Genomic DNA, 12,116 nt, shown 5'->3' on the forward strand with positions numbered 1-12,116 from the left:
TATTAAGTATAAAAATATCATTTCCCTTAAAAATATCTTTGGGTTTTTTTTCTCCTTTTTTTTTTCCTTTGGAAGTTTATGAGAAGCATTTACCTTATACTTACCAAATCTAGTGTTTAGTGGTAGAGCAGACATAAAGCATAAAGTGTATAATTACGGAAATTGTTGTTGTGAGTTAGCAGATGGACAAAAATGAGCCAAGAAAACACCAATTTAACAGGAAAATTCTGTCCAGGTTTTAGTTTACATTCAACGAAAAGGAAGCAAAATAGAGTAGAGCACTGTTTGTTTAAAAAAGTATACAGAACCTTAAAAGCCAATTGTTGATGAAAATAGTTTTAAATTCAGATCTTGCATCTATTCAAAGACTTGTGATATTTACTATTTCTGGCGTAGTACTGAAAGGAGGAGGAGAATAATGAAGTCAGTCCAACAGAATATGATAGTTAATTTGAAATTTAAATTGTGGAAATGTTGAACTAGGCAGAGATAGCCTCAAATTTGTAAAAATAGAAAAAAAAATCAATATTCAGTCAATATGGGAAACTCGTGTTTATCCTAATAGCTCTCATTTTTTACAGTTCACCTGCAAACACTCACTTGTCCCTGGACAGGATCGTAGAATCTCTGCAGCAACTGAACAGTAGTGCTTTTTCCACAGCCACTGGCACCAACTAAAGCAATGGTTTTCCCAGTTTGAACTTTCAAGTTTAGACCTTTAAGGATCTGAAAGAAAACACAAAACCCAAACAAAAAAACAATAAAAAAAACCCCACCAAACCCCTTAGTTTGATACGTTTGGTTAGAAAACAGCCTGTCAAGTTAACTATGGCAATAATCAAGGCAGCAGTAAAAGGTATAGTCTGAAGGCATGGCAATATTACTAAGTTATTTGTATCCGGGAAAATCCTGGGGGCCTTGATACAAAAGAGCTTGCACCTACGCTACAGGATGGCTACATGCAACCTGCCTTTTGAGAATGGTCCCTGGTTCCTTCTGGCTACCAAACCAAGCCTGGGAATTATTTGAAAAGATGAATAACTGGAACAGGCCAAGTACATGCCAAAAAACATTTTAAGAGTTCCCTTGCAAAGACCATTGCATTCCAGTGCCTGGGAAAATTCCCCAGCAGACTCAAATCAACTATACAGACACAGCCACAGTTCTCTCAATTTGTGTGATGTGGCAGCAGGCTCGACATCTTAGGTTCTCCTGCTGTCTTCTGTTTTCCAGTGCTTAGATAATGACATAACACATTCTGAGAATAACAGAAAAATATTTCTAAAGGTGCTAAAAATTATTGCTTAGAAACAAGCCAGTTTTCTTCTATTTTTAGACTATAAATAGCTATTTTGACAAGGTAATTACTGGAAAGCTCTTAAAAAATCCCAATGCTTACCATTAACAGCCTCAGCAGCCTGTGGAGTAGTTACAGATTAATGATATCTTTATTGCCCTTTTCACGTTTAGAAATATTTTAGTTCAAAGATGTCCATCTCATATATGAGTAATGCTGTGTAGTTGCCAAAATATTTGGCTGCTATGGGAACTCTCATTTTTGTTTATACCAGGCTGATTTATAATTTTGCCTATACATGTTTTTGTAATGAGAGATTAAAATAGTTGCAATATTGCTCTTCTCTCCCTGTTTTACATTCAGTGGGGTTTCTATCATCAAGAAGCTGATATACTGGTGCCTGCAATATCAAGCAAGAAGTATATTCCAGACACCATACTTTTGCCAGGTGCAAGTAGTCACAACCACCTAATAGACTACTTCTAACTCACTTTTGTTAGGTAAAGTCTTTTCAAGATTAAAACTGACAGTAACTAGACTCCTTAGATCTTTCATTTGGTTTGGTCTGGACAGAGGAGATCACACTATGTTGCATCTATTGCTTGAGAGGTTGTGGAAAACTTATACACATTTTTGCCGATTCCTTTTGGCTCTATTAAATAACATTGATACTCTTAGTTGGAACAGCTGCTGACTCAGTAGATTTGGGAAGGAGGACAGATTATTTGCTATTTCCCTCCCATTTGGATTGCAGACATATAATGTAGCTCATCTGAAAATTATTTTTTACGAAGGATGAAGAGTTTGCCCTGTCACTTCTGATTTCTGAGACAAGAGTGAAAAGAGATGCATTGCATTGCCTTCAGCTAGGCAGAAAGCCTTATTCTGGGTCTATACTTCAGCAGTTCCAGTCTTCTGGAAACAGATTTGATACCCGATGGGATAGATCTCAGATGACTAAGGTGGGAAGAGTCAGCTGAACAAATAGTCACAGTGATATGAACTTCCCCATTCTTACCCCTTAATTGGGATGTCCAGCTTTTAATTGTTGGCATTCGAAATCTCTTTCTTTTTCTTCAAGTAACAACAGCAACAAATACCCTTTCTTTTCACCTTTGCCAATGTCTTTAAAAGATTATAAACTCTTGCACATGTTAGACAAGTCAAACCAACTTCACCACAACTTCACCATGGCATCATGTACATAACACTGCACAATACACTTACCAGGCAAAGTCACACTGGCAAAGAATAGGGACACCTGTTTATCAAACAGCAATTTTAATATCTGTCCAAAATAACATTTAGCTTCCAAATGTGTATTTAGGATATGTTTCAATCCATTTGATGGCATATTGTTGCAAAGCCCATCTCACAGTTGGTTTTTCTTGTGAGGTATCACAGAAACTCCATACAAGCAACAACCCTACCATTCTATGATTCTATGACTAGAAAGAATAACTTCCTGCTTTAACTCTGTAAGGTCTGGAAGTTTTAATGAGACATCTTGAAAAGCCTTATTTATTTCACCAGAGCTCCTCATCACACAAATTCACTCTAGGTATAACACATTCTTCTTAGCTTTGTCCAGCAGAGAAGAATGGTGAGCAGGTAGCCAGCGGCAGTAGACTAGAACTCTGTCTTCAGACATTCCATTTTTTTTCCCCTGGTAGCACACAATCTCTAAATATAATTTGCATTTAGCAGCAACAAAAGTAGAGAAATAATACTGACATAGGCTCCAGAATTTCAGTACAGTAGATTAATCTGAACACTTACTGTAACATCAGGTCTGGATGGGTAACTGAAATAGATGTTTGTGAATTCAATTTCTCCCACGAGCTTGTTTGGTTTGTAGCCTTCATTAGAACTGCTGTCTATAAGCCGTTTCTGGAGAGAAGTTTTTGAAATATATTGCTGGTTATTACACTTTTGGAGCTGTTATTTCAGCAGGATACATTGTTCTCTTGTTTACTTTCTTAGCTGCTGTTTACAATGCAATATACCTGCTGTGTTTTACTTGCAAGATGCTGAATGCAGGGGGACATCTAACAGTGAATTCTGCTTTGACAAATACTGTGCACTACAGTATAAAATCTGTAATTGCAGAACTTAAGTATATATCTTGCAGCCAAAACTTGGCCCTCATTTATCCATTCAGGAGGGTTTCATATTCATATCAAGAACGATATAGCCTTTTCTGCATGAGTTTTCTAGTCTTACTTATTTTTAATATTTTATATATACAGATATCCATTTGCTGCAGAACACAGCAAAAACAAGATAATAGCAATGCGGAAAACCTTTTTCATAGTAGTATCAGCACTAAGGCTTTATATTATTATAGCTTTTGATAACAGTATTAATCCCCTCCTCACCAACTCCCCTCTCCCCCAGAAAATCCAGCTCAGCTGAAATTGTGTGTTCATGCATTTTAAAAAGAAAAGTATAGTGTTTTACTAGTTTCCCTCTGGAGTTACAAGTCTAATACAAAGAAATATTAAAGACCTCATCTATAAATCTCAGATACACATCTATGAAGGAATCTACGAAGTTTATGGTTTCAGGGACTTTTGAGAGTTTTTGTTACATCTTGAGAGAAAAAAAAAACAGGGAAAAAAAAGGTCTGGTTGAAAAGCTTCTTTTGTACTTAGATACTTACCTTATTGATAACCCGATATACTTCATAGGCAGCCCCACGTGCGTTAGCCACACTTTCCAGGTTGGGAGCTGCCTGGCCCAGGGAGAAGGCTCCAACAAGCACAGAGAAGAACACCTGCAGGAGATGGAGGGAAGCACCACAGTTAACAGCAATTACAGAGTCACTAGTGTCTGCTTGTTAAATGTTTAAGTCTTTCTAGTGCAGCCTTTCCAGGAAAATTAAATACGCTAGTGAAAGGTGTGTTTCACAATTGCTTCCATCCACTCTCCATTTTCCTGGTAAGTACTGACACACGCCTTTGGGGCATGAATGTTTGTTTAGATCTTTTTAATGCTACTGCATGTTCTATCATCTACAAATAAAACAAATATCTCTCTGTGATGTTTCCAAAATTAAAATGCTTGCAAAACTTAGTCCAGATTTTCTTAACAGAAACTCCAACTGCAGGATCAACACACAATTAACTTGACATGCAGTGAGGAATCATACTGAAGAGTCAGGACATCAGAAGTCACTTGAGTGTGGAAGTTAAGCATTTAATTAAACTTTTGATGGCAAGAAGATAGTTTAATATCCTCAAACTAATACCAACTTAGAAGAGTAAGTCATACACAGTAAATGCTTGCAAATAAATAACAACAAAATGAAGAGAAGACATTGTGGCTAAATCAGATACCGAAGACTTCCCAGTACACATTTAGCACACCAGTGGGATTCATTTAATCTTAGTGTCTAGCCAGAATTTTATTGGCCGTCCAGGTTATGTCTTTGCTCCTGAACAACCAGCTCTAGGTTGCTCATCCTCCCCTACAATATGGTTTAAGACAAGTGAAAAAAGCACAGATACTTTTGCCTCTACACTGATTAGAGTGGGAAAAAAATCAAGGTGCCCTGTTCAAACTTGGTTTATCAAAATCTAGGTAAGGTGAATGCCTTCTTTCCAGTTCTTTTATTCCAAGCAATTTTCTAACGACTAATTTAGCAAGCATTTGGCAGAAAATAGAGACAATTATATACACCACATACATAACTTTTCTTCAGCTTAGTATTTTTGAAAGCTGCATTGTTGTGCTTACAATTAACACACGTCCGATGTCATAATTTTCTTCCTCAGTAGTGAGCTTGGTTCCATACCAAAATGCAAGTGCATATGATCCAAAGATAATAAATTGAGAAACACCTAGAGATGTGTTGGTGGTAATGGATTTTTTCACTCCAACACTTCTAGCCGTCTCTAAGTTAGCATCATATCTGAAAGTGGATAAGGAAACCATTAATTTGACAGGTACCACATATCATTCTGAGTGATATTTCCCAGTACTCTTCTTTTAAAATCAAAGGATTTCTACCATAAAGCAATTAAAGTCTCACAAAGAGAATAGGGGGTTTCTGAGTTTGTTTGTTTGGTTTTTTGTTTGTTTTGTGACATATTTAGAAAACAATTGAGTTTTGTCTCAAATGAGACTTTGTCATGATGGGAGACCCAATATCACTCTTGAGCCATCTGTTTGCACTAGTCCTGACAGGAAACCTTGAAAAAGTTTTATCAACATTATCTATCAAAACTAAGGTTTAGTTTTCCACATTTAAAAGACAAAAGAATCCACATCAAGCACTATGGATGGAGGCAAGTAAACAAATAGAAGTCAGAGTTCCCACTGACACCAGCACTTTCTTCCTATTGGCCATTCTGGGAAGTCAGGAATGTTTCCTTAGTTTATTTTACTGACTAATATGGCAATATAGCAAACCAGCAAACAAGTAGACACAGAAGAGCAATTTAAAGACCAATAGGTTCAATGCAAGAATGATTTCTTCTAAGTACAGTACATAATCATTCATTCATCTATAGTTTCCAGCTGATAACTTTCACTTACTCAAGTTTATTATGGAAAGTATAGCTTAGGAATAGTGCATCTTTTTACTTGTCAGTGACATGCTCAGCAACTTATATTTTTTTTCCTAACACATATTTTCTACAGAAAACATCCCCATGGTAGGAAGACATGAAATTTAGTCAGACAAGAAGGAATCTTAAAACAATGTACATTAATTTGTTAATGTAAATTTCTCACATGCAACCAATGTTGTGTCTGTTACTCAAATATATTTAAATGTTTTGGCTTGCTTGTGGTCTTAAAACCAAGCCCTGCTTTTGAGTTTGCAGCATCATAGGTCCTCCAGGAAAATGACAACTGGATTTCAGTAACATAAGAACTTTAATGATCACTCGACTACAGATGAAGACCTAAGAAACAGCTAGCAAAAGAAGAAGACTGAAGGTCCCTTGCAAACAAACATTTGCAGTCAGTGGAGGCATTGTGCAGTAAAAGGCTACTTTTCCTAACTCTGAGGCTTTAACAGCTCTTGAACAAAGAAGTCACAATCCAGGATTTGCAAATTCTGTAGTCAGTCCCTAGTTAAGAGTTTGTCACTAGTAGGTGTTTCTAGGAGAGCCATCTGTTCAATAGGGGTTTTTTTGTACTAAATGGAAGAGGAACTGTGGAAGAGGCTGACTAGTCAACCATATATGAAAGAGGCCTTACTGGCATGGAGTTGCCTGGATATCAGTTTGTTCGGTTTGGGGATTTTTTTTGACATCTAGAGATAAAATAAGAAATAAGGAATAAGAAGTAGTTTGAAGAAGCTCCTACCATTTGTTTTTCAGATATTGGTATTTGAAGAGGAGGGGGGCAACTGATCTAGGTCAAATGAGGGCTTTTTTGCCTTTACTATGTAAGCAGAAAGAAGTCTTAATATTGTTGCAACTTAAGGACAAATCCCAGTAAGTGGAATATAGTGGTTATAAGCTAGTCAGAGCTCAGTCCTCAGACGAAGACAAATGCAGAGGCAGGCTGTAGGCCCCTGAATAAGGGCTATCATCATCTTAAAAATTTAGCACAAGAACAAGGCAAACATGAGAGTTGAAAAAGACAGAAGAAATTTATGGAGTGTATGGATTAGGTCTTCTGGTTTGCCTTTCCCAAATGCACAGTACTGGCGATGCCCTGTACTTGTATACTGAGTGGTATTGTTTATGCTTATTGAGTTATCCAACACATATGTGAATGAATTTGTGGTCAGACATATCCCTTTCACCTTTTACATGTGACTGGGGCCAACTCTGTATTAGGTCAAGTACAAGTGTTCTTTGCAAATCATTAGAGCGATAAAAGCCAGTGATGCGATTTTACTTAAGGCTGCTATCCAGTGAAGCTTAAATATAAGCGCATTAATCAAAGATCTAGAACATGTGCCCTGCTGTTCTGAACTTCAGCAATTAATCACATGCTTTGCTGCATTTGACTACCAGGTAAAGATAACCTTTCTACCACTTTCACTTTAAATTCAACTTCACATCTCAGTCAGAGGAGAAATTTGAGTCTTTGCTGCAGTGATAACACCAAGTCACCCGTAGTAACTAACTAGGTCTACTTGCACATCTTTATTTTCAGGTGGGGTGTCCACTTATAGAAGAATAAAAGGATACTAAGGAGAGTCTAATTTTCATGCCTCTCCAAACAGAGCCCCCCAACCCACAGCTAAACTCCTTCTTCATATTTGAAACATAATTCTTATTTCAAAAACCTTACTTTGCTAATGCCTTCTGCTGTCCATTGAAAGCCACAACAGTCCTGATTGCTGCCAAAATTTCTTCTGCCACAGCTCCTGCTTTGGCATAAGCAGACAGCTCTTTTGCAGTAAGGGATGCCAGGAGCTGGGAAGTTGAAAAACAGATGTTATTGCAGACTACTGAATGAGTATGCACACTTTATCAGTGAAAAAGAATGATCAATGTTCAAGGCACAAGATGAGATTTTAGGAAAGAGGCGATCAACTCATCTGTGGGTTGAATTTCCCCCAAATCTCATTGTTTCCTCATTACAGTGAAAGACTATGTGAGCATCAGATGAGCCTCATGACTAACCCACTTTCCTCCCAAGCTGAGGACAATCTGAGACTACACTATGCTGGGTGTAGGGCCAGGGAGGTGTGCTATAGCTTCTCTAGTGGTGTGTCTTGACATGTTCAGAATCTAGACCACCAGTAGACATTGAAATAAGCAAGGTAGTCACATTATAGCCTCTAATGTTCTCCTTCCTAGCTTATTTGAAATACTTTAAGTAGGAAAAAAAACCCTGAGTATTATATGCAAGTAACCACTCAGGAATACAAGATATATCCATTAATGTAGTGACAATGGATCACAAGGGGAAAATGGTTTTGTATCTGAAAAGAAAACCTCTCCAGATATTTCCCTAGTTTATATCACTCCAGTCTACAGCAGCTCTGTATGTCCTAGGGTCTACACGGCATGAAACTTAGTAAAGAATTTGCATGAAATGTGTGCAGATTGAAAAAGCCTGCAAGGCAGTTGTGTTAAGAGGGAAGAGGGAGGGTCAGGAGCTTGTGCTGGGCTTCCCTGGTGCTCTGCCTGATGAAATCACTCTGCAAGGAAGATGCTCTGATGCAGATACCATCCTGCCATATGGTGCAAGAAGAGAGCATGTGGACAGAAGGAATATGACAAGTACATGCTTAGGAACTGAGAGAAAAATTACAGAAGGAGCTGAAATCATTAAGTCAGCATGAAGATAACCTCCCAACTTAGAAACCATAGCAGTTTTCTCCCATTCTCTCCCCCCTTCCTGTGCATAAGACTTTTAATGTTTATCTGGTTTCCTTTGTTTATTAATTTCCACACACTTACAGCTGACCAAACAGCTGCTGATGCAGCAAGCAGAGGGCTGATTGACAAAATCACCAGTGTCAGTTTCCACCCGTAGATGAATCCTATAATAATCCCGGTCAGAAATGTGGCAAAAAACTGTACAAATATACAGATCTTGTCTCCGATGCCTCCATGGATGGTGTTGATGTCACTTTAAATAATAATAAAGAAAGGTTTGTTAGCTCTGAATGACTTTCATTCTAACTCCCTCTCCACTCTGCTTCGTGCTGTGTGGCCTAATGTCAGAAGCTTTGCCACTTCCTAACCGGCACTATGAAATTTCTAACCACAGCTACTGAACGGTACCATTAGTCTCTTATGTGGCCAAAGAGAACAGAAACTTCCTAGTTTTTAGGACTCATCTCCTGTATTTTCCATTATTCTCTGCTGTTTCTATACCCTATCACAAGGTCACAAATGACCTGGTGCCCTTATCCATCATCCAAACAATGCAATACTAGTAAACAGACAAATAACCTCTCCTCACCACCCGTGACTATCTCCAAATTATTCCTTCTGCTCAGCTCTCTGATGCATTTTATGTTCTTATATTTGGCTACAGACTCAGATCAAGGTGATCTCCATCATGTCAGGACAACTATTATTTATAATCGTTTCTCTTTTTCATACAAATTTCCATCCCCATTTTCTTTTCCCAGCACATATGAATATTAGAGTGAGGACTGGTTTCATTTAAGCTTCTCTTACACCTTTCAGGACACAGCTCTGTCCAAAGCTACCTTAAAACCCAGAAAAAAAAAAAAAAAAAAAAAAAGAAATCTGTGTTCATGCATATAGTCCCACTGCATCACAGGGCATGCAGACCTCATTCCTAAGTCTATTTCAACCTATGGAAAAACTCCAAAGACTTTAGCTGATCAGACAGAGTCCAGACTGAGATCTGTCTGCATGTAAATGCAAACTCCTTTCGATTCAATGAAGTGTCAGAGCTTTCAGTGTTTGTAAACTGGCTGGAGATAGCTGAGCTGTTTATCTAGTATTGCCTGATACATTCTTCATGGACACAGAAAGCCAGTAACAGGTATTTCACAGCAAAAAACTTTTCAATGGATATATCACAGGAACTGCACAAATGGAGTTGAAAAGGATAATTAATTTCTCCCTCAGAGATGTAATATTTCACACTTTAGGTCTAGTGGTTTTTTGTTGTTGATGTTTTAAACTCTTTATAGGCCATTCCATAGGAGATAAATGGCAGTTTTCTTTTAAATATCATACTTAGAGGGGTAAAAAATGAACAGAGCCCTCACTCTGTCAGCCTGGTGTTCAGCGTTCCTATCTGGGTAGTATCAAACCAAGCCATCTCCTGATGGAGCACTGCAAAAAAGAACTTCTGCCGAATCCTTGACGTCTGCCTTGCAGCAGCAATCAAAAACGTCCATACTTGGATGGTGCTCAGGATCAATACAGCACAGCCAATTCCCACATAGTAGTAAGCAAACCTGTGATGAGGGAACAAAACTCTATATGACCCCACTGAATCTTGTGAGGAAAGTTAGACACACAAAACAATTAGTCTTCACTTACCCCATCAGAGTAAATACTGGAGCCTGAGATACATGATTGGGAAGACTTTTTGAAAAGGCAAATATTTGTCCTCTGCTCAAAGGGATAACACAGCAAAAAAATAATTTGTTAACAGAACAACCGCAAAGACTCTTACTTTGTCATTTCACCTTCTATATCTACACCTGGGATTGATGGACAGCTGGAACTGTTCACTGAATTATCTGTGGGGAATAAAAAAAAAGTACTAATATATTATATGTAGAATCTAAATCATGAGAATCTAGGGTTGTCAGTTTGGGAATGTTCTGCATTTTTCAGGTGGAGTTTTGCAAACACATGAAATATTTTTTAAAAATAACTGTGTATTTGCTAAAGGAATATCTAGTAATTAGTGCCTGATAACTGATGATAAAAAAGATGGTCATGCTCTTCACCATCTTGCCAAAGCTGAAATTTATGAATAAAGAACACATCTAATACACTGCTTTTGCCCTGGTCTAGCATTTAAAATTTGATTAAAACAATTGAGTAATTTCCATCAGTATGATTTTTTCTTATTGTATATTTCTTTAGATGTGCACCAGTGCAAAGGCTGGGGGGAGGGGGGGGGGGGGGGGGAATCTTAGCTCCTGTAGCAAAACCATACCAGTTACAGTGGTATGCAGAGAAAACTCATTTTACCTTCTGACACATTTGATTTCACACCAGTTAGCACAAAGCTGTTTGTCATCTCTCCAAAGACAATGATCATAAGCGGCAATCCAGTACCATTTGCAACAGCTGCGACCAAACCAACTACCATCAAAAGGACATCCACCCAGTCAGCATAGCAAAACTATGTGAGCATTAAAAAAAAAAAAAAAACAAAACACCAGTGAAATTATGCCTGACAGTTTACATATTTGTTACAGTACAGCAGACTTACAGAGCATGCTTTTTTTTTTTCCTACCTACATATTCTAAGCAGCAACAACACTCCAACCACAGGTAAACTCAGAACGTAAAAATTTTGTAGTAGCTCCCACAGATCTTTAAATTAGTACTCAGTAAGGCTGCTAAGGGAGTAGTGGCAGGACAAATCATTCTTCCCCAACTCAGCAGGAAAAAAAATCCGAAGTGTATGTCCTACATCTTTCAAAGGGACCTTCTCTGTATAATATATTGCATTTTGTGTTCCAAAAAAATTACAGATAATTATATATTATATATTTATTATAATAATTATAATACAAAATTACTAAGATAATGCCTTTGAAATGGAAACAAGAGTGAGTTATTGACCAGCACCTGGGTTATAGCTACTGTTAGAAAATATTTGCAGCACAGATTGTATCTTCCAGCTTGTCTATCCTTGAACGTTTGTTTGGTTTAAAGAAGGATGTGAATTTAAGCTGAAATAGCTATTCCTGGATGTGGTTAATCTGAAATCAGAATATTTTATTCCTGACTGTCTTAACCCTCATACAAAGTGTAAATGAACACAGAATAAACCAGAGAAAAAGAAAACTTCTTGTGTTCCAGAATAAGCAAGTCCATGTGCAAGAGTTACTTTGGAATAGTTGTTGTATGGAAAACTGACACAAACCCATAGCACTGGTTCTCTCAGAGACCAGATTCCTTACATGTCAAACACAGGATATATGCTTTATAAACAGTGAAGACAAGAGCCTGTGCAGTATACATGCAGCCTCAGCGCAGGTGAGCTTCAGACTCCAACAGCACAAAGGTTGAACTGCTGACGGTGCTACGAATACACCAAGGGAAGAATCCGACCTAGCAGGTGAGATCTCAAAGCATCAATAGGTCTCAGGCTTCTCCTCCAGTTTTTGGTTGCCTATTAACTACAACTCATGGACAACTCACAATGACAAGAAAAGATGATACAGAGTAGACCA

At 37.8% G+C, this 12,116-nt stretch overlaps 1 protein-coding gene across 1 annotated transcript in view; it reads right to left on the reverse strand.

The window, feature by feature from the left end:
* ABCB5 (ATP binding cassette subfamily B member 5) overlaps positions 1 to 12,116 on the reverse strand; it is a 32,370-nt gene that overhangs the window by 18,655 nt on the left and 1,599 nt on the right. Inside the window, exons 4-12 of the mRNA XM_061997403.1 lie at positions 10,903 to 11,056; positions 10,376 to 10,442; positions 9,963 to 10,154; positions 8,671 to 8,842; positions 7,553 to 7,677; positions 5,036 to 5,210; positions 3,960 to 4,073; positions 3,077 to 3,187; positions 601 to 726 (exon numbers count right to left, since the gene is read on the reverse strand). Coding sequence (XP_061853387.1) covers positions 601 to 726; positions 3,077 to 3,187; positions 3,960 to 4,073; positions 5,036 to 5,210; positions 7,553 to 7,677; positions 8,671 to 8,842; positions 9,963 to 10,154; positions 10,376 to 10,442; positions 10,903 to 11,056 — 1,236 coding nt within the window. The remainder of the gene's footprint in view (positions 1 to 600; positions 727 to 3,076; positions 3,188 to 3,959; positions 4,074 to 5,035; positions 5,211 to 7,552; positions 7,678 to 8,670; positions 8,843 to 9,962; positions 10,155 to 10,375; positions 10,443 to 10,902; positions 11,057 to 12,116) is intronic.

Source organism: Colius striatus, chromosome 5 (genome assembly GCF_028858725.1).
Source record: "Colius striatus isolate bColStr4 chromosome 5, bColStr4.1.hap1, whole genome shotgun sequence".
Classification (NCBI taxonomy): Eukaryota; Metazoa; Chordata; class Aves; order Coliiformes; family Coliidae; genus Colius; species Colius striatus.